Source organism: Gobio gobio (assembly GCF_949357685.1).
Source record: "Gobio gobio genome assembly, chromosome: 1".
Classification (NCBI taxonomy): domain Eukaryota; kingdom Metazoa; phylum Chordata; class Actinopteri; order Cypriniformes; family Gobionidae; genus Gobio; species Gobio gobio.
The window spans coordinates 72,280,217-72,307,908 of NC_137097.1; the positions used below are offsets into that span (position 1 = coordinate 72,280,217).

The following is a 27,692-nucleotide window of genomic DNA, read 5'->3' on the forward strand; positions in this document are numbered from 1 at the left end:
TGAGTTCCTCCTCCTCCATGTGAACTAACGCTGCTTCAGCCTGAACACACGGGGAGGGGCGTACGCTGTAAACTTTGTAAACCATGTCATCTGTCTGAATGATATGTGCTGATGATTTGCAGTGAGGTGAACTATATCACTTTGGCTGTGTGTTTGGGTATAATTTATTCTGGATAACGCTTTAAAAAAAACTTTGGGGCCATATTATGCCCCAAAGTTTTGATTTTGGAATCGAATAGTCCAAAGCACATTATTTTTCACATATTCTCCATTGTTGCAGCTCGTCTATTCCCAGTCTGTCAGTAACGCTCTGTCTAGTTCCTGTCTCTATGAAGCCCCGCCTTCTGAAAAGCAGAATGTGCTCTGATTGGTCGGCTGGACGAGTGTGCTGTGATTGGTCAACCGCTTCGAGCGTGTTTTTGGAAATGTCACGCCAGTTATAACCACGAGTTTCAACCAAGCCTGCAGCACTCCTCTCAGAAACTGAAGCCTCCGCGATTTATCACAATTAATTCATTTCAAGTGTTCGTTTTTTTTAACTAAGTTTAGTTTTAGTTAGTTATTTGATGCTTTAAAAACGGGGGGTGTGACGTCATGATTGACAGCTGAGATTGACGGCTTGTCACTGAGGCACTAAAATACTTTTTTCTGGATTTTCGGGAGGAGATTGGAGCTTTAGCTTTAATTTCTACATTTCCACAACTGTTTATTTCACACCAACATAATGAATTGTTCTGCATATGCGAGAGTGTGGGCGGGCTTTTGATAATCGCGCCTCTACTTCCTGCTCTCTACTGCGCAACTCCGGTCCCAAGATCAATACTGCGCAGACTCAGTCCCAAATCTGCGCAAGATGTCAGCGCCATATTCGAACCTCCGGAGGCTTCAATAGCTTTATCGGAAGCCAATGAAGTTGCGTCATCCATTTTTTTTGCGGTCTATGGTTTCAACCAAGCAGCAACCTCCTGCAGTTTTTCTTGAAGCCAACACGGAAGTGACTTAAACTGCAGTTCATGGACTGGCCACTAGAGGCAGACTCCAGAAGGAGCAGAATCTCATTGAGCTCGTGTTAAAATGCCCAACTTTACAGCAGAAAAAGACATGTTTACAGTCTGGGACACATTGTGCTTTTGGTCTAACCGGCTAATTTTGCTGTGAGGGGGGTGAATTTTTTTATAACTCATCTGTTTAAATTATATTAAGCCTTACTATAAATCTACTAAATATTACTTATAAATCATGCTATTCACACGTAGTTGGACGCTTGAACATTTTGAGTTTACTCGCTTCATTCGCGTGTGACATTCACTTCACAACAGACGTAAATTTGCGTCATGGCGGGGCTTCTGCCAGCGGCAGAATTGGTGGATTGTTGTAAAATACGGTGACTAAGCTCAATTTGCCGGCTTTAGATAGCTTGTAGTCTCAATATGTATATATATATAGCTCAAATTGAGTAAAGAGCGCTTTTTACAACTAGATTGTCTGACCTCCTCACTTACTTTCTTCCAAGCAAGATCCTTTTTATTCCTGTTTCTATAAAGTATGAAGATGTATCATACAGCTCCGGGTATCCACATAAGATTTTTCAACTTGCGCGTTTTGCGCAAATCATGCATTATGCGCGACAAACGGCGGAAACGCTCATTCGTGCGAATTGCGCCGCAGAATGTCTATTCGCGTCTTTGCATTGACTTCACATGTAAATCACTTGCGCTTAACGCTTCATTCACCTCTGGTGTGAACGCACCATTAAAGTTCTGCAAAATTAAGGGCGTGGCCACTTGAGTGACAGGTGGATTGCCACTATGGTCAAAAAGTGGTTTTGGTCTATACGGCTAATTTTGCCCTTCATGACAACTGTGAAGGGGAGTGACATGACTTGCATGAATAAATTGCGCTATTCGCGAGTAGTTGGACGCTTGACCAATTTGAGTTTACTCGCTTCATTCGTGCGTAACATTCACTTCACAACAGACGTGAATTCGCGTCATGGGAGGCCGGCTCGTCTCGTTGTAAAATGGCTGACATGGATTGTTTTAAAATATGGCGAATAAACTCAATTTACCGGCTTTAGATAGCTTGCAGTCTCAGTATGTATATATATAAAGCTCAAATTGAGTAAAGAGCGCTTTTTACAACTTGCCAGACTGTCCGACCTCCTCACTCACTTTCATCCGAGCAAGATCCTTTTTATTCCTGTTTCTATAAAGTATGAAGATGTATCGTACAGCTCCGGGTATCCACATATGATTTTGTCCTCATTGTTATTACTATTAGAGCAAGCTCCTGATTGGTAAACGCGGCGTGAATATCCACCAAAGTTCGGATTTTTCAACTTGCGCGTTTCGCACGAATCATGCGTTATGCGCGTCAAAAGCCGGAAACGCTCAATTCGTGCCGTGTAATTTGCGCTGCCTCATTCGTGCGAATTGCGCCGCAGAATGTCTATTCGCGTCTTTGCATTGACTTAACATGTAAATCACGCGCATTTAACGCTTCATTTCCATCTGGTGTGAACGCACCATTAAAGTTCTGCAAAATTAAGGGCGTGGCCACTTGAGTGACAGGTGGATTGCCACTGCCAAGATGGCTCCGCCCAGCTCCGCCCAATTTAGCTTTCAAAAATGCTCTTCAGAAACCTACGGGTGACGTCACGGACACTACGTCCATAGTTTTATACAGTCTATGGTTTCAACACAGTACTAACTAACTCATCCAGGCCCGTCCCTATAGTTTGCGTATGCCTTTGGTGAGAATTATTTAAAGCCCCGTTTCCATTAAATTTACCCAGAACAATTTGTCCCAGGAACTCTTTTTCCCCCCCAGACCTGCTGCTGTCTGTATTTCCATCGCATGGTCTAAAGTACAGCAAAGATTAGTCCAGTGATGTAGGACTGTCGCGACTTTCCAGAGCCCACTGGATTTCATCCTCTGCAAATAAACTTAATTAACCCTGAACTTCGCTCCGTCGGTCCATCGGTCGTATCAACTACATTGTTGATTTGAATAGCAAATGACTCTTACTGCACACATCGCAACAGACATTTGCGTGAGCTCAACCAATCAGCATGTTCAGCGCACAAGTCCCGGGGTGGTTAAAAGTTCGGGGTTCGGGTTAAAGTTCCTGTACTTTGAAAAAGTACTCGCGAGCAGGGCCGTTTTGAGGGGGAAATATTTACCCGGAACTTTATTTAGACCCTGGTTCCTGCGGTCGAAACACACTGAGTACTACCCCAAAGTCCCTAGTTCCTGGGGAAAGTTTCTGCGGTGAAACGTGGCTTTAATGAGGAATATCGGGATGTGTTCGTTCCTGGAAGAAAACTCAAAACTACAATGGCGCGTTTCAGGGAGTTCAGAAACAATGCACACTCATAGAGAATAACTCCCTTTGGAGTGACACGGCTACGTTTAACTTCACTTTTACACATGCACCATTTTAAAGTGCGTTCAACTTCAAGTGGATGTGGAGTTCATTTGGACTGACCCTCGACCCCTCAATTTTAATCGTGGGAACGAATCTATTCAATATGCACACTTCAGGCAGACCCATAGACCACAATGCAAAACAATTGTGATGTCACAGTCGCACTTAATTTACCCACAAGTGATCAAAGGCGTATGCCGTTTAATGCAAGGGTTCACTAGTGCAATGTAAGCAATGGCGTACATCCGAGTCAACGAGGCTGAGGGAAATTAGCGAGGAAAGGACATAAAAAAGTGGACTTCAACCCAGCCTTTATGGTTTGTAACTTTGCAGACCTTTTTCATGCACAAACAGCAACATTACACACGCTGAAATGCTGAAAATGTGAAAGCATAATAGGAAAATATTCTGAATTAATGCTTCTCGAAAAACCTTTTGATCTGAGGACTAACAGTAGGTTGAGTGTATTGTTAGTTCCTCCTTCAGTAGTGTTTTAAAAGCATCCCAGGATGAAGTTGCTTGATGATATGTGTGTTCAGTGTTGTGAGTAACGCATTATAAGTATCGTGAGTTATGTAATCAGATTACTTTTTTCAAGTAACTAGTAACACAAGAAAATATCTCACTCGCACAAAAACAGATTCGGTATTCTTCAAAATGAATAAAAACGGTGAAAAGCAAACTCAGAATATTACACAAACTTGCAATAATTAAATGTTAAATTACTCAAATATACTTTATGTATTTAATGTCACGTTATTAACCAATGTCTTTGCTGCTGACCTCCAATTATCCAATTCAGCCATACTAAGCAGAAATGACTTGAGAAACATCACATTTGTTTCATTTGTCTGTTTTTATCGCTGAAAAAAGTAATGCAAAAGTAACGTACCACATTAATTTCCTTAAAAAATAACTAAGTAATGCAATTGGTTACTTTTTTTAGGGAGTAACAATATTTTAATGCATTAAAAGTAACTTCCCCCAACATTGTGTGTCTAGTTCTGGTTACATTTATGGCAACATCTTATAACACGTATTTTACAATAAATAAATAGCCTAATAACCAACATTTTCATGGTTTAGATATGAATGCTAATAGCATTTACATGTATATTTTTCATTTTGAGGACACTTTTAGCCATGCAACTTTCAGTGCATTTAAGCTATACGTTTATTTATTTTTTTAAATGAAAATGAAAAGTGCACAAGGTCAAATATGTAAATGCACATACAGTATTTATTTCAATCTTTGTATCTGACGTGACAGACACAACCTCTGTGAGTGTGTATTATTTGTGGACATACATGTGAATGTGATTTGAATGAGCTCTGCTTTTAAACTCAAGCATTTAATGTGTTTTTCTGCGTCTTTTCTCTTGTAATGTGATACAGGGTGTTGTCTACAGTCTTCCTTCCCGGAGGAAATCTTTCCTCAAATGCAGCATGTGTTGACGGACGTCGCTCGGATCGCTCTGACTGACAGCAGCTTATAAGAGTTTGCTCATTCGGCTCCAGTTTTACAACCTACTTGAGTTCATTCAATGCCATTCTCACCAAACCGTTCTTTGATGAACAGATTTACACATAACGGTTCTTCAGTTATAGTTGTAACAGCTTTTTTTGGCTGTTCTTTATTTGATTATGAGGTTTCTTCTAATCAGCTTAGATCTAACCCTTTATTTTATTACACTTTCACAACTAGTATGACACACAATGGGCCTATTATTTATGAATCTGGTGGATTATAAATATTTGAGCTGGTCTTGTAACAGCCTGTAGGTTTAGAGTATCATCTGGTAACAAAAGTTACAGCGTTGGGTTTCCAAACCGAGGCTCATACACTACAGCTCTCCTGTCCACCTGGGGTTTATTTTGAGATAATGGGCAGCTGGCTGTATATATTAATACCAAAAATACACATTAAAAAATACCCCATACACAACAAACTCTGACACCTTTCTATCACCTTTCTATTCACCTTCCCACCCACTAACAGGAATCAGTGTTATTCTCTTCTTGTCAGTGGTCATAATGTTATGCCTGATCGGTGTATACATATATATAAAAAAAAAAAAAATTCTCACACACACACAAAAAAAAAACGCCTTTGTAGCGTATTTATAAATATATTTTAAAGACATCAATATTTTTCCATACATCGACTGACTCACTGAGGGCTGTAAGCTGAAATGCGTGTGCACGTGGCGCGCGATCAGCTGCGCTCTGACGTTGGCGATGATCGCGTCCACATGACTTCTGACTCGCGCGCGGTGGAAACCGGAACATCATGGCTCTGCACTTCAGCGATGAGGAGTTCCAGCGGGCGTGGACCGAGCTGGACGAGCCGCTGCTCGACGGCGGGTGGGAGTTCTTCACCGAGACCACGGGCGTCAAAATATACAGACTTTATAACAAGGTGAATATGTGATGATTTAAGTGGCACAATGCGCACGCGCCCGGCGCACAATCAAAACAATGCCATGCAAAATATCTCCTGATTTACAGTAGAGCTAGAACTCACACACAACATAATGCACGTAAGGCTTTTTAATATGTATGATATAATGCTACTGTTGAGTTTGATTATTATTTTAGGCACAACACAATACTGCCCAAGGCAAATATGCTATTGAACATAGGCTACTCACTGTACTTGAACATATATAACGATAACATAATCATATAAGCTTCAAACTTATTATGTGTGTACCAATACATAATATATATTATGTATTGGTACATATATATTATGTATTGGTATAAAATAAACTATCTTTTTTATCATATTTTATTAATTATGTATTTCAGATGAATAAAATATTGGTTTTTAATTTCCTATTTTTCCGTTTTGTCTTGTGCTTTTTAATGTTTCATGATTAGTTACTTTATATTTCGCTCACTGATTCTTGAGATAAGGGACAAAACATGTCCCACACACAAAAAGCCCTCAAATATATCCCGCCCACTAACAGGAATCAGTGTTATTCACTTTCATGTCAGTGTCTGGTCATAATGTTATGCCTGATCGGTGTATACATAGACAAAAAATAAATAAATAAAATGTCTCACACAAAAAAACCCCGCCTTTGTAGCGTATTTATGTTAAAAAGTAAGAATGTCAACACAATAGAAATACTTAAAAAAGTTACATCTAAGGGACATTTGGATACTCGGGACATTCATTGCTTGTTCTTTTAAATAATTTCTTTAGTATTATTTTAAAAGCACACTCTATACTGTGTCTGACGTAGTTGATACACATTGTTATGGAGTGAATAAATATATATATTTTTTTAGAAATAAGCCTGTTCCCTTACATGGTTCATTTTCGGTTACCTTTGTCTACTAAAATAAAATAAAATAAAATAATGTATTTATACATCTTATTACATCTAAAACATGTTTTGTCCCTTATCTCAAGAATCGGTGCGCTGTAATCGTCTTTTTAATTGCAGGTTCTCCTTGTGACAACTTGCCCCATACATGTGTCCGTCTATACACAGATATTTGCTATTAAAAATATGGGCAACCCTGACAAATGTTTGCTGGAGTTGAAAGTGTGACTATTTAAACGAGTGTATGCTATAATACAAAATACAAGAATTGACAAAAAATGTAAAATGTGTACCTCGAATGCAATGTAAGTCGCTTTGGATAAAAGCGTCTGCCAAATGCATAAATGTAAATGTAAATGTAAATGTACATAATTGAATGGTGAATCTAGTGACATTTCCAACCTGGCATATAATATTTAAAGGGATAGTTCACCCAAAAATGAAAATTAGCCCATGATTTACTCATTCTCAAGTCATCCTAGGCGTGTATGATATTCTTCTTTCAGACGAATACAATCTGAGTTATGTTAAAAATGTCCTGGCTAATCCAAGCTTTATAATGGGAGTGATGGGCCGTTTCTGTTATGAAGTCCATAAAAGTGCATCTATCCATCATATAACTGCTCCACACGGCTCCGGGGGGTTAATAAAGGCCTTCTAAAGCGAAGTGGCGTGTTAGTGTAAGAAAAATATCCATATTTAAAAGTTTATAGACTAAAATAACTAGCATCCGGCGGTCAGCGGTACATGAGTCGACTTGCGCTAAAAGAGTAACCGCTGACACGTGTGTGTTGACGAACACAGAAGCGCAGAGGATAGAGCAAAACTAAACGTAGTTACTGTTTTAGCGCAAGTCGACATACGCACCGCTGACCGCCACAAACGCGCCACTTCGCTTCAGAAGGCCTTTATTAACCCCCCGGAGCCGTGTGGAGCAGTTATATGATGGATAGATGCACTTTTATGGACTTTAAAAACGAAGCGTCATTCACTGCCATTATAAAGCTTGGAAGAGCCAGGACTATGGATGTCAATTTACACAAATTTCCATGATCGATCGCCGTTTAAATTAACGATCAATTAATCGATTAATCATTAGCCTTAATACAGTGGCTTATAGCCGACCGCATGACAGAGTGCGCAAACGCTGACAATACGCCATGTTCCTCACCAAATCAATGGGAAGGGTTCTAAGGGTCTAAATAAAGGGCTACAGGATTGTAAAATAAATCGATGTTATTGATAATTTAATTAAATTACTTATTTAATAATCAAATATGAGTAATACAACGTGTCACCAACTCCACCTCAGATGCGTGCTCTTCAGAATGTGTGGGCGCGCTCTTCCTGAAACAATGCGCTGAAAGCGCCAACTAGACCCAGTAAATTCACAGCGATGTATTACAATATTGTTCTCTTTATAATGATGTGTAACATGACAGTCCCAATCATTGTCATTGTAAGTTGTGCATTGCTGTTGGAGCTGCATGCGCTGAAGCTGATCACCGGCACGCTTCACTACTGCATTCATTCTTAACCAGATGCATCCTATATGAGATTAAAAAATCAGCTATAGAAAGGCCCACGGAAAATAAACACAAAATTACAACTTACAAGTGCACAAAGCAAAAGGCTGCGAATGCACATGCGAACTTGTAGTCAAGATGAAGGTGTAACTCTAGTGTAAAATGGTCCCAAACAGAGTATCATTATTCCTCGTGTCTGATTTACATGTTTCGCGGTTGAGCATGACCCTGATTAATCGATGATCGATAGGTTTTATCAATTAAATGTATTCTCGACCATTAATCGATCATCGATTAATCATTAACATCCCTAGCCAGGACATTTTTAATGTAACTCAGATTGTGTTCGTCTGAAAGAAGAAAGTCATACACACCTATAGGAGGACTTGAGGGTAGGGCTGGGCGATATGGGCCAAAAAAATGATCACGATATAATTTTCCATATCAGTCGATATCGATAATTAGCATGATACATGTCAAATCTTTATTTCTTTAAAATTTAAAGGCATATTTTTGCTCCTGAGTGAAAGATGTAGAAAACAGACAGTTAAATGTTATCCTTTATTGTCAAAACATGACAAACACTTCCCAGACAGGTGAACAATTGAGCTGAGGTAGATGTATTTATTACTACTAAAATCAATATTAATAGAGTAGAATATTATTAATATAAATAGAATATATAAAATAAATATCTATAGTAAAATCTAGAACTGTAATGATATGACATTTGGCTCTGCTGACTGCAAATGCAAAGTTAAAGTGCTTTAAAGATAATGTTTGTCAATAAACTAAAACATCTTTCTGGTCCGCATGCCAAACCTTTAAATAAATGACATTGACAATATACATAAAATAAATAAATAAAACTGTGGTCAGCATTTTTTTTACTCCACACTCTATATATCAATAATATAATTATATATATATTTAATTAAAATAATTGTGTAAGTAGTAAAACAATAAAAATGCAAACGCAATATGTGTTTTAAGTCTCTTGCCTTACAGTGGATTGGTCCACCTTGCACCTCATCGATACACACACACACACACACACACACACACACACACACACACACACACACACACACACACACACACACACACAACTGCGGTGGGCAGGGAGAGAGTACAAAGTCCATTAGTTGCTGAACTCCAGCAAGTCTATTTTATTCACTTTAAACATTGGATGAAATGATTTTATTTCTCTTTTATCAAACTGTTGTTATCGTTTTATCGAGGAAAGTTATTTCTCGATAATTATCGTTACCGTTTTATCGCCCAGCCCGACTTGAGGGTGAGTAAATCATGGGCTAATTTTCATTTTTGGGTGAACTATCACTTTAACACAATATGTATTATACCAGTTTTATAATATACATAGTGTTTAAAAGTTCTATACAATTATTTGGCCAAACCCATAAAAGATCCAGATGTTTTAGCAAGTAAAACATACAAGCAAAAGCAAGCATGACGGATGCGTTCAAGAGATCGGTTTCCCGTCCAGCGCATGTATAACATCACATGAATCAGTCAAATATCACCACGCTTGTTCAGGATGACTGGCTCTGGCTGTGATGTGTTCATCGTGTGTGTTTGATGTCGTGTTCAACAGGAAACGGGTCTGTACGAGTACAAAGTGTTCGGTTCTCTGCCCAGCTGCTCTCCAGATCTCTGCGCAGATGTTTACATGGATCTCAACTACAGGAGACAGTGGGACTCCTACGCCAAAGGTAATCCTGAGCGGGACATCTTCATGAAGAGCATTATTCCATAAACATCACCCTTCAGAAGACTTTGACTCTCAGTATTACTCGTAAGGCAGGTTTAGACAGATTCCTACGCTCATGAATCATCACTCAAGAGATTATAGGTGATACACCCATTTCTGAAACAAAACACATTTACGTTAGTCAAGTCACGTCTGCTTTATTCACATATACAGTGGGGCAAAAAAGTATTTAGTCAGCCACCAATTGTGCAAGTTCCCCCACTTAAAAAGGTGAGAGAGGCCTGTAATTTTCATCATAGGTACACTTCAACTATGAGAGACAGAATGAGAATATCTGATTTTATTTGCAAATTATGGTGGAAAATAAGTATTTGGTCAATAACAAAAGTTAATCTCAATACTTTGTTATATACCCTTTGTTGGTAATGACAGGGGTCAAACGTTTTCTGTAAGTCTCCACAAGGTTTTTCCACACTGTTGCTGGTAGTTTGGCCCATTCCTCCATGCAGATCTCCTCTAGAGCAGTAATGTTTCAACTCCCTCTAAAGATTTTCTATGGGGTTGAGATCTGGAGACTGGCTAGGCCACTCCAGGACCTTGAAATGCTTCTTACGAAGCCACTCCTTCGTGGCCCGGGCGGTGTGTTTGGGATTATAGTCATGCTGAAAGACCCAGCCACAATTCATCTTCAATAGCCTTGCTGATGGAAGGAGGTTTTTACTCAAAATCTCACGATACATGGCCCCATTCATTCTTTCCTTTACATGGATCAGTCGTCCTGGGGCCTGTACCATGATGGTAGTTTAACAAACTCAGGGTTACAGGATTAGTTTAGAGTTGACAAAACCAAACCAATCTATTCAGGCTTTGTTGGTCCCATGATGCTGATCATCAGCTTTCTCTGTCAACTCAGGCTTTGATCCTGATTTTAGGAGTTTAGCTGTGACATCAGCAGTGAACAGCCAATCACAGGCTGTGGATCAAGGAAACTGAGATTCACTTCTCGCGAGAGAAGCAGCGAGATTCGTTTATCTCTTCTGCAGAATATTACATGATTGAAAAATATTAAGAATTTAAACAAATTTACACAGCAAGAAGAAAAGAGCTGTCTATAGAAGAGTACAACTTGAAGAAAATATTCACTACGTCAATGCAAGTAAAAGTTATGAAGTTAGTTTAGTTGATATATAGAGAATTGAGTAATGTAATTTTTATTGCTTTATTTATTGATTTTAAAGCTTATTTGTATGACCGTTGTATAGGCTATTTATTTTAATTTGAACCAAGTGTCTATTAATGATTGATTAACTAAAATGGTACATTATTATGGGTATAATAATTACATAAATGATATCTAAATCATTCAAAATGATTATTATTATTATTATAAATAAGCATTGTTAAAAGCCAGACGCTTTAGTCTTTAATAGCCATTTTCTATGTAGTGACCTTTAATGTGGAGTAGAATCAGGGGGAGTGACTTCATTGCATCAGAGGCGTGTCACTTTGCTCACAGCTGATTGGTCCAATTTCAGTTTGATCTCTTATCCAGAACATAACCTGCCCTGGAGCAGGTTAGCCGTGCAGCGTAAGCTACTATGGAGATGAACACGGCTAAAAGCCAAACCACTTTAATGGTGCCTAAAACCCAGGATTAGCACAAACTAAGCTTAAACATATCTGGCTAGCCAGCTAAACCGGCTTCATGGTATAGGCCCTTGGTCCCTTTGCAGAAAAACAGCCCCAAAGTAATAATAATAAAAACAGTCCTGACTCAAAGCTCGATCAAACTTTATTCTATGCTAAATAAAGCATCACATTACTGTAATTATATTATTATTGTTAATATAATTACAATTATAAGTAGTATTGCATTCTCTAATAAAGAGATTTACCGCTAGTTAGTTAGTTGTTTCCTCTTTAAGTGCTCCAACATGCACGTTGTGCTCCCGTGAAAAGTTTGGCCTTGCGGGTCTCAATCAGCTCCTGGTTCAGTAGTCAGGACAAGAGTCAATGGGCTGATCCCTGATCACTGAACCAGGAGCTGATTGAGACGCGTTTTGTGAAACTTTCCCACATCTTGCTAGTTCAGATTTGTTTTCTTCTACCGCAACATTTGTAAGGGCTGCATTACACTCTAGCGCTACAGCGTCATAGCGGTCGAATCGCAATATTGCAGGCCCTTACATTAGGTCAGATGAGATCAAACCATGGGCGTCGGAAGCAAAAAAAATGTGGGTGGGTCCTCAGAAATTTTTTACAGGAGTAGATGCCAATTACATTAAGTACAAATATACCGCTTTGCTTGCTAAACGTATAGTTCGGCTTTCGCCGAACTCAATTTTCTCCGTTTTCCCATCACATATCAAATCGGAAAGGCATTTATTTTCAATAAAAATGAAGAAAATATAAGAAAAGTGGCAATAAAGCGTCTAACGTTTTTAATAATAAGTGTTTTTTGATTAGGGGTAGGTAAACAGAGATGTGCTGAATGTTAGAGACGATAAACGTGAGTGGGTCCAATATCATTGATCGTAAAAAGTGGGCGGGTCTTGTCCCTGTCTTGACTGCTCGACAACAAAGATATTTGTCGACAATGTCGACTAATCGCTTCAGCTCTACAGTCGAGTTGATAATATTACTGAATCTTTAGTGTGTTAATGTCTTATGTCTCTTGTGGAGCTCCAATACTCACTTGAAATGCATCTTATGACTTGTTATTTTTTTTCCACACTCTGAAGTTTCTCCTCTTGATGCCGGTCAGATCTGTTCAGATACGCAGGGAACTGGACTGGTACGTTGTGCACATTTAGTGTCCCAGTAGATTGACCCAGTGTTTATTCTGTCTTTGTCCTGTGTGTAGAACGTGCTGTGTTGTTTGGTAGTGATGTGGTTTATACTAGTCTTGCGTAGCTTCAGTCTGACGGCAGAAGGTCTGGACTCCATACTGGTTTTCATTGGCCAAGGGCCGCCCAGAGGCCGTCTGACTGACATGTAAAGCAGCCAATCACAGTTAGTTTTGTTCCGCGTCATGTTTAGGGGCGTGAAAAGGTTACATCAATGTCCCAACATTTACAGACCGGCGTGTAAAACTCATGGACGTCTATACCATGAAATTTACATACTTCACTTACATACTTCACAAATCCAGCGTTTAGTTGACAAGCATGTAGTCATGGCCAGTCATACTGCAGCTATGACCATTTATAATTATGACCAGTCATAATGTAGCTATGACCATTTGTAGTTATGACCAGTCATAATGTAGCTATGACCAATTGTAGTTATGACCAGTCATAATGTAGCTATGACCAATTGTAGTTATGACCAGTCATAATGTAGCTATGACCAAGTGTAGTTATGACCAGTCATAATGTAGATATAACCATTTGTAGTTGACCAGTCATAATGTAGTTATGACCAGTCATAAGGTAGCTATGACCATTTATAGATATGACCAGTCATAATGTAGTTATGAAAATGTGTAGTTATGACCAGTCATAATGTAGCTATGACCATTTATAATGATGACCAGTCATAATATAGCTATGACTAATTGGAGTTATGACCAGTCATAATGTAGCTATGACCATTTATAATTATGACCAGTCATAATGTAGCTATGACCAATTGTAGTTATGACCAGTCATAATGTAGCTATGACCAATTGTAGTTATGACCAGTCATAATGTAGTTATGACCATTTGTAGTTGACCAGTCATAATGCAGTTATGGCCAGTAATAGCTATGACCAGTCATAATGTAGATTTAACCATTTGTAGTTGACCAGTCATAATGTAGTTATGACCAGTCATAATGTAGCTATGACCATTTATAGATATGACCAGTCATAATGTAGTTATGAAAATGTGTAGTTATGACTAGTCATAATGTAGCTATGACCATTTATAGTTATGACCAGTCATAATGTAGTTATGGCCAGTCATAATGTAGCTATGACCATTTGTAGTTATGGCCAGTCATAATGTAGCTATGACCATTTGTAGTTATGGCCAGTCATAATGTAGCTATGACCATTTGTAGTTATGACCAGTCATTATGTAGTTATGGCCAGTCATAATGTAGCTATGACCATTTGTAGTTATGATCAGTCATCATGTAGCTATGACCATTTGTAGTTATGACCAGTCATAATGTAGCTATGACCATTTATAGATATGACCAGTTATAATGTAGCTATGACCAATTGTAGCTATGACCATTTATAGTTATGACCAGTCATAATGTAGCTATGACCAATTGTAGTTATGACCAGTCATAATGTAGCTATGACCAGTCATAATGTAGCTATGACCAATTGTAGCTATGACCATTTATAGTTATGACCAGTTATAATGTAGTTATGACCAATTATAGTTATGACCAGTCATAATGTAGTTATGACCAGTCATAATGTTGTTATGACCAATTGTAGTTATAACCAGTCATAATGTAGATATAACCATTTGTAGTTGACCAGTCATCATAATGTAGTTATGACCATTTGTAGTTATGACCAGTCATAATGTAGCTATGACCATTTATAGATATGACCAGTCATAATGTAGCTATGACCATTTATAGATATAATCAGTCATAATGTAGTTATGACCAGTGTTAGTATGACCAGTCATAATGTAGTTATGACCAGTGTTAGTATGACCAGTCATAATGTAGCTATGACCAGTGTTAGTATGACCAGTCATAATGTAGCTATGACCAGTGTTAGTATGACCAGTCATAATGTAGCTATGACCAGTGTTAGTATGACCAGTCATAATGTAGCTATGACCAGTGTTAGTATGACCAGTCATAATGTAGTTATGACCAGTGTTAGTATGACCAGTCATAATGTAGCTATGACCAGTGTTAGTATGACCAGTCATAATGTAGCTATGACCAGTGTTAGTATGACCAGTCATAATGTAGCTATGACCAGTGTTAGTATGACCAGTCATAATGTAGCTATGACCAGTGTTAGTATGACCAGTCATAATGTAGCTATGACCAGTGTTAGTATGACCAGTCATAATGTAGTAATTATAACCTATAATTTTCTTTGCCCACGTACTGTAGTTCACATGGTCATGTATTTGTTAATATGTAAATGTGTGTGTGTGGTATGTTTATGAGTGTGTGGTTGTGGTGCTTTCTGCTGTTTATAGTGGTTCAGTGGTCTAGGGAAAGACGTTTGTGTTGAAGTGTTGTGGAAAAGCTCAGGAAATGACAGTGTTAGCGCTGGTAATCATCGATACGGAGCTCGTTCTGTTCTCTCAGGATCTGGGAACTATTAAACCATCTTTAAAAAATCAATGTTTGCGCTTGAGTTTGGGACTTTTAGTTTGTGCTGTCTAAAAGATCTGCTGTATATTTTACGGCGGATTTCAAAATGCATTATGACTTTGTTTTCTTTTGGAGTTGCACAAGTGTGCATTTGACAAGAACCCATGTATTATCTTTTGAAGCCATTTCGTTTTCCCTCATGTTTTAAGACATGACATTGGCAGGGTGGTGTATTTCCCGCAAACACAAACAGACCGTGAATAACTGTGTGTGTGTGTGTGTGTGTGCATGTGTGTGTTCATGAGGGTGGAGTGCCGTTTTATTGGAAACACATCTCTGGCTCCAGACGTATACATGTGCTCGAGCTGATCTTTCATGAAGCGTTTGTGCTTCAGTCCTGATGTATGTCCTCTAGTGTCCTAACTGGAGAAATCCCACCCAAACACACACAACAGCACAAACTGACCTCCGGATCTTGATCGCATGACAGCGTTTACGGTTCTCATTAGTTTAAATAAATCAAAACATCATGTCTTCAACGCACATCTCTGCGTTTGTAGTGTGAATATTGTGTCGGACCACCAGAGCAGTGAAATGTGGTTTGCGTTAAATCAGTCAAAAATTGCTCGTGATTACAATCTCAAGCCTCCGCCCTTGTTCGCTGAACACATCATCTGTGAATCACACCCGTGTGACCCGTTCAGACCTGGAACAAACACGCCTGAGAGTCTTTTTCTGCTGGCCGGTGTTCAGTCAACAGTTTGAGTTTGAGTCATTTAGTCGTATTTTTGTAATTTCTAGGGCCTGAGCACCGATATTGTAATTGCTCAGTCCGTTATTCTTCCTCTCCGCATTTTTGAGGGCCTAAACGTGCTCGAAAACTCATGAAACTTTGCACACGAACATGTACGTCTGATATGGGTTTCAGAATTAGGCGTGGCAAAATGGCTCAATAGCGCCACCTAGAAAATTTAAATTAAGCACTGTCTAATGTACAGATACACATCATATTAGGTCGGTCTAATCTTAAGGCCATGGTGATGTTAAATTATGTAGATCTTGAGTTTTCCCTGAAAGGCCTCACAAAGTCTGATGTTTCGCCATGACACAGGAAGCTGTCATAATGTAGTTATGGCCAGTCATAATGTAGCTATGGCCAGTCTTAATGTAGCTATGGCCAGTCTTAATGTAGCTATGGCCAGTCTTAATGTAGCTATGGCCAGTCATAATGTAGTTATGGCCAGTCTTAATGTAGCTATGGCCAGTCGTAATGTAGCTATGGCCAGTCTTAATGTAGCTATAGCCAGTCTTAATGTAGCTATGGTCAGTCTTAATGTAGCTATGGCCAGTCGTAATGTAGCTATGGCCAGTCTTAATGTAGCTATGGCCAGTCATAATGTAGCTATGGCCAGTCGTAATGTAGCTATGGCCAGTCGTAATGTAGCTATGGCCAGTCGTAATGTAGCTATGGCCAGTCGTAATGTAGCTATGGCCAGTCTTAATGTAGCTATGGCCAGTCTTAATGTAGCTATGGCCAGTCATAATGTAGCTATGGCCAGTCTTAATGTAGCTATGGCCAGTCTTAATGTAGCTATGGCCAGTCTTAATTGTAGCTATGGCCAGTCTTAATTGTAGCTATGGCCAGTCATAATGTAGCTATGGCCAGTCATAATGTAGCTATGACCAGTCTTAATGTAGCTATGACCAGTCTTAATGTAGCTATGACCAGTCTTAATGTAGCTATGGCCAGTCTTAATTGTAGCTATGGCCAGTCTTAATGTAGCTATGGCCAGTCTTAATGTAGCTATGGCCAGTCTTAATGTAGCTATGGCCAGTCATAATGTAGTTATGGCCAGTCTTAATGTAGCTATAGCCAGTCATAATGTAGCTATGGCCAGTCATAATGTAGCTATGGCCAGTCATAATGTAGCTATGGCCAGTCTTAATGTAGCTATGGCCAGTCTTAATGTAGCTATGACCAGTCTTAATGTAGCTATGGCCAGTCATAATGTAGATATGGCCAGTCGTAATGTAGCTATGGCCAGTCTTAATGTAGCTATGGCCAGGTCATAATGTAGCTATGGCCAGTCATAATGTAGATATGGCCAGTCATAATGTAGATATGGCCAGTCTTAATGTAATGTAGCTATGGCCAGTCTTAATGTAGCTATGGCCAGTCATAATGTAGTTATGGCCAGTCATAATGTAGTTATGGCCAGTCATAATGTAGCTATGGCCAGTCATAATGTAGCTATGGCCAGTCTTAATGTAGCTATGGCCAGTCATAATGTAGATATGGCCAGTCGTAATGTAGATATGGCCAGTCATAATGTAGCTATGGCCAGTCATAATGTAGATATGGCCAGTCGTAATGTAGCTATGGCCAGTCTTAATGTAGCTATGGCCAGTCTTAATGTAGCTATGACCAGTCTTAATGTAGCTATGGCCAGTCTTAATGTAGCTATGGCCAGTCATAATGTAGTTATGGCCAGTCATAATGTAGTTATGGCCAGTCATAATGTAGTTATGGCCAGTCTTAATGTAGCTATGGCCAGTCTTAATGTAGCTATGGCCAGTCTTAATGTAGCTATGGCCAGTCGTAATGTAGCTATGGCCAGTCTTAATGTAGCTATGGCCAGTCTTAATGTAGCTATGGCCAGTCATAATGTAGCTATGGCCAGTCTTAATGTAGCTATGGCCAGTCTTAATGTAGCTATGACCAGTCTTAATGTAGCTATGGCCAGTCATAATGTAGATATGGCCAGTCGTAATGTAGCTATGGCCAGTCTTAATGTAGCTATGGCCAGGTCATAATGTAGCTATGGCCAGTCATAATGTAGATATGGCCAGTCATAATGTAATGTAGCTATGGCCAGTCTTAATGTAGCTATGGCCAGTCATAATGTAGTTATGGCCAGTCATAATGTAGTTATGGCCAGTCATAATGTAGCTATGGCCAGTCATAATGTAGCTATGGCCAGTCTTAATGTAGCTATGGCCAGTCTTAATGTAGCTATGGCCAGTCATAATGTAGCTATGGCCAGTCATAATGTAGCTATGGCCAGTCTTAATGTAGCTATGGCCAGTCTTAATGTAGCTATGGCCAGTCTTAATGTAGCTATGGCCAGTCTTAATTGTAGCTATGGCCAGTCTTAATTGTAGCTATGGCCAGTCTTAATTGTAGCTATGGCCAGTCTTAATTGTAGCTATGGCCAGTCTTAATTGTAGCTATGGCCAGTCATAATGTAGCTATGGCCAGTCATAATGTAGCTATGACCAGTCTTAATGTAGCTATGGCCAGCCATAATGTAGCTATGATCAGTCTTAATGTAGCTATGGCCAGGTCATAATGTAGCTATGGCCAGGTCATAATGTAGCTATGGCCAGTCTTAATGTAGCTATGGCCAGGTCATAATGTAGCTATGGCCAGTCTTAATGTAGCTATGGCCAGTCATAATTGTAGCTATGGCAGTCATAATGTAGCTATGGCCAGTCGTAATGTAGCTCATAATGTAGCTATGGCCAGTCTTAATGTAGCTATGGCCAGTCTTAATGTAGCTATGGCCAGTCGTAATGTAGCTATGGCCAGTCTTAATGTAGCTATGGCCAGTCTTAATGTAGCTATGGCCAGTCGTAATGTAGCTATGGCCAGTCTTAATGTAGCTATGGCCAGTCTTAATGTAGCTATGGCCAGTCGTAATGTAGCTATGGCCAGTCATAATGTAGCTATGGCCAGTCTTAATGTAGCTATGGCCAGTCTTAATGTAGATATGGCCAGTCGTAATGTAGATATGGCCAGTCGTAATGTAGCTATGGCCAGTCGTAATGTAGCTATGGCCAGTCGTAATGTAGATATGGCCAGTCTTAATGTAGCTATGGCCAGTCTTAATGTAGCTATGGCCAGTCTTAATGTAGCTATGGCCAGGTCATAATGTAGCTATGGCCAGTCGTAATGTAGCTATGGCCAGTCGTAATGTAGCTATGGCCAGTCGTAATGTAGCTATGGCCAGGTCATAATGTAGCTATGGCCAGTCTTAATGTAGCTATGGCCAGTCATAATGTAGCTATGGCCAGGTCATAATGTAGCTATGGCCAGTCTTAATGTAGATATGGCCAGTCATAATGTAGCTATGGCCAGTCGTAATGTAGCTGTGGCCAGTCTTAATGTAGCTATGGCCAGTCATAATTGTAGCTATGGCCAGTCATAATTGTAGCTATGGCCAGTCATAATGTAGCTATGGCCAGGTCATAATGTAGCTATGGCCAGTCTTAATGTAGCTATGGCCAGTCGTAATGTAGCTATGGCCAGGTCATAATGTAGCTATGGCCAGTCTTAATGTAGCTATGGCCAGTCATAATTGTAGCTATGGCCAGTCATAATGTAGCTATGGCCAGGTCATAATGTAGCTATGGCCAGTCTTAATGTAGCTATGGCCAGTCTTAATGTAGATATGGCCAGTCTTAATGTAGCTATGGCCAGTCATAATTGTAGCTATGGCCAGTCATAATGTAGCTATGGCCAGGTCATAATGTAGCTATGGTCAGTCTTAATGTAGCTATGGCCTGGTCATAATGTAGCTATGGCCAGTCTTAATGTAGCTATGGCCTGGTCATAATGTAGCTATGGCCAGTCTTAATGTAGCTATGGCCAGTCATAATTGTAGCTATGGCAGTCATAATGTAGCAATGGCCAGTCGTAATGTAGCTATGGCCAGTCGTAATGTAGCTATGGCCAGGTCATAATGTAGCTATGGCCAGTCTTAATGTAGCTATGGCCAGTCATAATGCAGCTATGGCCAGGTCATAATGTAGCTATGGCCAGTCTTAATGTAGCTATGGCCAGTCGTAATGTAGCTATGGCCAGTCTTAATGTAGCTATGGCCAGTCGTAATGTAGCTATGGCCAGTCGTAATGTAGCTATGGCCAGTCTTAATGTAGCTATGGCCAGTCTTAATGTAGATATGGCCAGTCATAATGTAGCTATGGCCAGTCTTAATGTAGCTATGGCCAGTCTTAATGTAGCTATGGCCAGTCTTAATTGTAGCTATGGCCAGTCTTAATGTAGCTATGGCCAGTGTTAATGTAGCTATGGCCAGTCGTAATGTAGATATGGCCAGTCGTAATGTAGCTATGGCCAGTCGTAATGTAGCTATGGCCAGTCGTAATGTAGCTATGGCCAGTCGTAATGTAGATATGGCCAGTCTTAATGTAGCTATGTAGCCATTTCCAGACGTTGTACTTTAATCAACTCCGCCTAGAGATCAACATCATATTAGGTCAATCTAATCTAAAGGCCTTGGTGATGTTATATTATGAAGATCTTGAGTTTTCCCTGAAGGGTGTGTCCGTAGCGGCCTCACAAAGTCTGATGTTTCGCCATGACGCAGGAAGCAGTTGTAAGTCAGGCATACAATGTGCGAACTGCCCCAAACTTCACATGTTTGATTAGAGTCCTGACCTGAAGACATCTACATGCCAATATTCAATTAGTCATATATAGTGACACCTGTTGGCAACAGGAAATGGCATGCTTTACACTTTAATTCTCTCCCAGATACACATTTAAATATGCCATCAAGGCCCAAACATGCTAGAAACATGCTAAATCACGCAACACTTGGCTAAGTGCTAATGTATGCGATTTACACCACGAAACAGGAAGTTGTAACTCAAGCATACAATGTCCAATATGCCGCATTTTAACAGCTGACAGCAGGAAGTGTGGCAAACACAAATGACTGACGTAGTCCTCCTATTTTTATATACTTAAATGCATATTGCACCTCCGAGTGGCAGTGGCAGCTTTAATTATTATTGTTATTATATAGTACATCAAGTTAAGCTAAATGAAAATGAGAAATTTTGCCTTGGTAACCAGCTGAAATGAAATGAGTTGGAAGTTTTTTTAAATATTTTATTTTATTTCAGTTAATGTTAACACTTTACAATAAGGTTTCATTTGTTAACTAACAATTTGAACACGTTTTATTTTTTTTCCCAAATTCTTCATTTTTTTTTCCAAATTCCATGTTTTTCATTTTTTTGGATTTCGTAAAAAATGTTTGGACTCCATTTTAATGGTTAAATTAAATTTTAGTAATCAAAAAGCATGTCTAATTAATTGAAATAATGACATTTATTTACATTTATGCATTTGGCAGACGCTTTTATCCAAAGCGACTTACATTGCAATCAAGGTACACGTTGTTTTCTACATTTTTGTCAGTTCTTGCTTTCCCTGGGAATCGAACCCATGACCTTGGCGTTGCTAGCGCCACGCTCAACTGTTTGAGCTACAGGAAAGCCATTTATTATTAATTTATTAAAAGCTTAACAAAAATTACATGTTTTAAGACACTATGAAATAGATTTTATAAAAAAAAAAAAATCTCAATTCTTTTTTTTTTTTAACCAAATTATGTTTTCTGTATTAAGTTTTCTGTATGGCATTTTAATGGTTAAATAAAAATTGTGTAACATAAAAAGCATGTCTAATTTATTTAATTAATATAAACAACCTTTTTTCATGTTCGGCAAATTAAATGAAAGCATAACTTTAATTGGATTGATCTTTTAATCATGAAATTAAACAAAGTGCTGCACAACAGAGCTTTACTGTTAAAATTAAAACATTAAAACAAAATGATAAATTCTGATTATTTAATACAATTTTAATAATAATAATAATTATTAGTGTTATTATTACATTGAGATGTAGCTCAAATCTACTGTACGACAGTCACAATTTCTTCAAGTTAAACCAAACTTTTATTTTGACGGGTTGCCATGAAGATCATATTTAAATAGTCGTTTTGTGGTTTAATATTCACAGACACTAGTCTATATCGTGATGTGATTTAAGTGTACTGACCTGCTTTTTATTAATTCATCCAAAATTTGACAAATTCAGTAAAATTCTGCATCATACATATTATGTGGAAATCATAGACATTAACAATAATTAATTCATTGTGAGCTAACATGAACATCAATGTTTTTTATTGATTAACAAAAACTATACTAAAATAATAATATATTTCACTTTGTTTGTTCATGTTCATTGTTGCATTAACTAATGTTAATATGCCTCATTGTAAAGTGTTACCAAGTTTATTTTATTTCAAGTAATTTTAAATTATTACATTTTAATCTGAATTATATCTAGTTTACTTTGCTAATTGTGTAAATGCTTTGAATGTGTGTTGTCCATTAGTCAGTTTTGAACTCATCATATTGTGAAGCTGTTTTTGCAGTGACGTTTCAATTCAAACCTTGCAAGGTTTGTCCTCCCCGATCGCCTCCAGTCTTCTGGGAAGGATTAGACGTGCGATGTTGCACATGCCTTTGCTCCCATAAGACACGAGAGCATCAGTGAGTTTGCATGATGGGATGCAGATCCAGAGTTCAGGAGAGGTTCAGGTCTGAGTCACGCTGGAACTGAAAACAATCCTCCTGAACTATTGCCACAAAATTGGAAGCACACAGTGTCTCTAAAAGGGCATTTAATAGTGTTGCATTAAAATGAGTTTAAGTGTAGCTTTAATTGTCATTTTTTAAAATCCAAATTAGGCTGTTATATAGGATATATATTTCTCGCGGAGACGCGTTTAGCTGTACATGAAAAAATGTTTTACCGTATCAGCGTTTCGTCCACATGCATCCGGCGTTTTGGGAGCTTGAAACTGTTTTTTTTTTTTGTGGACAAATCTGAAAACGACATCCTTGTGTACAGCCAATCCGTATATTTTGTGAAACGGTGATGTCATCGCATGAGTAAAGACTAGAAGGGATACAACTATGGGCACTGGGCATGTGCACATCAATACTGCGTCATTTAATTACTGTCTTTTAGGGGTGTGACGAGATTTCTCGTCGAGATGAAAGGCTGTCTCGTGTCATATTGTCTTGACCTGGTCATGATGGAGTGTGAGGGTGAAGTTAGGATAGAATATGCCAACGCTACGTTTACATTACGCCTCCACTCTAGTTTAGCTTTTTTTAATAAAAACTATTTAATTCAGGTGTATAACTGTTGCTTCAATTCCATCAGCTCATCCAACACGAGCTGTTCGAGTCGTATATAGTGCGCAGCACAGCCACTGATCACGTGACGAGAAGACATTGAGCGTGTGTTACGAGTGTGTGTTACATGTTAGTGAAGCGCTCGCATTGAGCGTGTGTGTTACATATTAGTGGACTGGACCTTGGCGGAGGATTCGTTGCGCAGCAGAAGCGTCAAACTTTTATTTTAAAATGCTCGTTCAGCACAAACGCACCCTGTTCACAGAGTACACACGATCGCGAAATTGAAAGTGAAAGTAAACGGGAGCGCACATTCAAACGTGATTTCGATACGTTAGAGATTTCTCGTCGAGATGAAAGGCTGTCTCGTGTCATATTGTCTTGACCTGGTCATGACGGAGTGTGAGGGTGAAGTTAGGATAAAATATGCCAACGCTACTTTTACATTACGCCTCCACTATAGTTTAGCTTTTATAGAAATAAAAACAATTTAATTCAGGTGGATAATAGGGATGTGACGGTGAGGAAATTTTCCCACCGGTTAATTGATGTGTGACAACACCGGTAATACCGGTATCACCGGCGGAGGCTTTTAAATCACTAATTCTATCTAACCGAAAGTAACATGCACACGACCGCTCTGAACTGAAAACGCGCCAGTGTTGCGTATTCACACACCGTGAATGACAGCTCGTCTGTAAATGCGCGCTCTGTGAGGCCATGGGTGCGTCTCAATCAGTTCCCTAGTTCAGTAGTCAGGGCACTGATCAAGCATTGATCAGTCTATGATTGAGATGCACGCCATGAATGAATAACAGTCCATCCGTAAAGCCTCGTTTATACTCGACGCGCCCGCACGAGCGCGAGGGTGCGCGCGGCAAAAATAAATGCGCGCAGTCAGCGTAGCGCGGAGGCTCGCACTGCGGAGCCAGGCGAAAGTAAACAATGCGCGCTCTGTGCGGCCGTGCACATTTTACTTTCGGTTTTGAATTAGCGCCAATTTGGCTGTGGGTTGCTTGAATTGTGGGTTCATTAGCCTATTATTTTTAATGAAAAACACAACAACAAAACAAATGACAAACTCCCTTAAATAGGCGCTTTTACGTTTCGCTTTGAAACCAAATCTTCCGCGATCATCTCAGTCAGCTCCTCACTCTTAAATCTGATGAATGACTCCTGCCGCTGCCGAGACTCACGGTCGGATCCTGCTTTATTAAGCAGATACGTTCAGTTTTTATTTGTATTGTCTGTTCTCTAACTGAACAAAATTATTTTATTACTATAAAAAAATCAAAAAGACGGTGGGCGGTGCCACGGTGGGCAAGTGATGTAACCGGTGTTGAGTCTGGACACCGGTAACACCGGCAACACCGACTATCGTAGCAAGCCTAGTGGATAACAGTTGCTTCAATTCCATCAGCTCATCCAACACGAGCTGTTCGAATCGTACATAGTGCTCAGCACAGCCACTGATCACGTGACGAGAAGACATTGAGCGTGTGTTACGAGTGTGTGTGTTACATGTTAGTGGACTGGACCGTGGCGGAGGATTCGTTCCACAGCAGAAGCGTCAGACTTCTATTTTAAAATGCTCGTTCAGCACCAGCGCTTCCTGTTCTCAGAGTATGCACGATCGCGAAATTGAAAGTGAAAGTAAACGGGAGCGCACATTCAAACGTGATTTCGATACGTTACCACTGAGGCATGAGAATATCTCCCAATATGAAAGCTCGTTGTAACCGTCTCTTAGCTCTGTATCATGCTTGAAGAAAAATTTGGTCTCTATTTGCACTTTGAATCTTGAGTACTTTGATTATGGTATTATGGTTATTGTTTGCACTTAATATCTAATGACCAATTTGTGGGAAGGAGTTGAGTTAGGAGGTCAACAGAAGCTCATGTGCAGTTCTGAGGTCAGAAGAGACGATCATACAGGACAGAAGCCAGTCAGTTGAGTTTTTGGGAAAACCTTTACAGTGCTTGTTGTCTTTTACTGCATATGATAATTCAAACTCAGAAAGTAGAACTGAAATGACAAGATGATGAGTTAAAACATTTCTGATGCTCCTGTAAACTATTTTTCTAGTCATGTATTTCATCATTGAGGATTTCTTAAAAATACTATGTAGAAATCTTGTCTTGTGAACCCAATCTCATGTCTCGTCTCGTGAGATAAGCGTCTCGTCACACCCCTACTGTATTTGCATTATTGTAAGGGTAGGTTTAGGGTTGGGGTAGGTGTAGGCGTTAATAAAACACAATCTGGTAAGTAGCAAATTTATTTATTGTTATTTTATTGTGAGATTTTGCCTCCGACCGTTGCTGTACCCCTTCTAGCCACAACTCTTCTTCTCCGTTTTTAGTGTATCTCTGTGGCGGAATTACAGCGCCACACACTGGCCTAGCATGTGTACTACATCATTTTGAGTCGGTTTCAGTGCTCTCGTGTGTACACAGATATTTCTTGAAACAAGGAATCGGATCGGATAGGGAAAGCTCTGGCTTCGTGTGGACAGGGCCTAAATTAGGCCACAATCAACAACCTTTTATTGTGGCCAATAAAAGATCGCACAGAATGCGTTTTTGCAGCGAGAGGCGCCTTTTTTTAATAGATTTCTGTTGGCAGAGAGCGTTATGCGCGCTGCTTATGCGCCCTGGGTACCTCGTGTTTTAGAAGGAGCGCCTGAAGTTGAAAAAAAAAAACTCGACATCATTGCGTTTTTTTTCTATTGTCCAATCAAATGAATTGAGAGGCGGGCCTTTTGGTTGTGGTGACCATTACAGGGTTCCCACTCGTCCTGGAAAACCTTGAAAACCTGGAAAATTGATGACAAATTTTCCAGTCCTGGAAAACACATGGAAAGTTAGAGAAAATGTAAAATGTCCTGGAAAATCTTGTTGTTGTCTGGGAAAATTCTTTAAAAAAAAAAGTTATTTCTTTAGCCGAGTATAAAGAGTTTTATCGCTGACCCAAACAATTAGCGCTAGTTGCAGAAAGCACATGTTCAGGAATGCTGAGTTTGATGCGTATGAGTAGTATTTTGAATAATGATGTTTAGTCTTGTGTTGCCACTTGCAGCCGTTAGCTAATGCTATTAACTGCTCAAATGTATGCAGTGAATGTTAACTCGTAAGCTGCTACCTAATCACATAATTTTGATATAAAGTCACATTTGTGTGTTATAAAGTCAGAATTGCAAGATATAGTCAGAATTGCGTGATGTAAACTCGCAATTCTGACCTTTTCTTCACAATTGACTTTTTTGCGCAGTTGCGAGTAGTGATGCACCGATCATGATTTTACATGGCCGATTCCGATACCGATTTTTTTCAAGAAAACTGGCCGATTCCGATTTCCGTTTTTTTTATTTATTTTTTTACACAATAAAATAATGAAAGTATACATGAACAAGATGTTTATTTGGTATTTAACAGTTTATTTGGTAATGAAAACAAGTCCGCAATCTGAAATTTACAGGAAATTTAATTGGAAATGAAAAGGCTGAAAGGTGACATTAAAGGCAACAACTGCATATTCTGCAATCCAAACAAAGACGTTACTTAAATCAGCATTTGTTTTTAAATTCAGCGTAAAGAAAAAAAGTATTTTCCAGTGAAATTCAATAAAACCAAAGTATATAATTGTTCCAAAATGTTAAATCAAATAATGTTTAGTGCAACGAAAAAAACTAAGATGCTACAGCAGGTGCTTTTTAAATCAAATTAAGTCAATGTAATTTTAAGGTAAAATAAAAGGTAACACTTTAGAATAACAAAGGTAAGAAAAGGTAACACATCCGGAAAAATCGACAGAAAAATACAAAGAAAACCGGCCGGTTGCCGATCGCGCGCTAGAAGCAAAAAACGTCCGGTTCCGGTTTTTGGCCGGTCAACCGGTGCATCCCTAGTTGCAAGTTTATATCTTGCAATTCTGACTTCTTTTCTCAGAATTGTGAGATCTAAACTGCAATTGCAAGTTATAAAGTCCAATTCTGAGGAAAAAAAGAATTGCGACAATTTTCGCGTTTATATCACAAATATGTAAACTCGCAATTGCGAGTCAGAATAGCGAGATAAAAAGTCACAATTACCTTTTCTTTCTATTCTGTGACAAGCTTCCATAGTCATAATGTATGATTAAGAGCTCATATTGAAAAATGCTGGATTGTTAAGTAATGGCAATAAACTGTACGGCTTTTAAAGACTTAGAAAGCAATATTTGGCATGATCCTTGTCTGTTATTCCCACTGTAGTAAAATTGAAAATGTCCTGGAAAAGTAATGGAAAATGGTTGCTGAAAAAGAGTGGGAACCCTGCATTAACGTGATGAGACCAACAGGACAGCTAATTCAGGGATTTCCTAG

General features: G+C 39.1%; 1 protein-coding gene across 1 annotated transcript in view; it reads left to right on the forward strand.

Moving 5' to 3' along the window:
- The first annotated feature begins 5,713 nt into the window (after positions 1 to 5,713).
- pctp (phosphatidylcholine transfer protein) overlaps positions 5,714 to 27,692 on the forward strand; it is a 25,321-nt gene continuing 3,342 nt past the window's right edge. The window contains exons 1-2 of the mRNA XM_079829336.1: positions 5,714 to 5,846; positions 9,907 to 10,024. Of these exons, the coding sequence (XP_079685462.1) occupies positions 5,718 to 5,846; positions 9,907 to 10,024 (247 nt within the window). The 5' untranslated portion in view covers positions 5,714 to 5,717. The remainder of the gene's footprint in view (positions 5,847 to 9,906; positions 10,025 to 27,692) is intronic.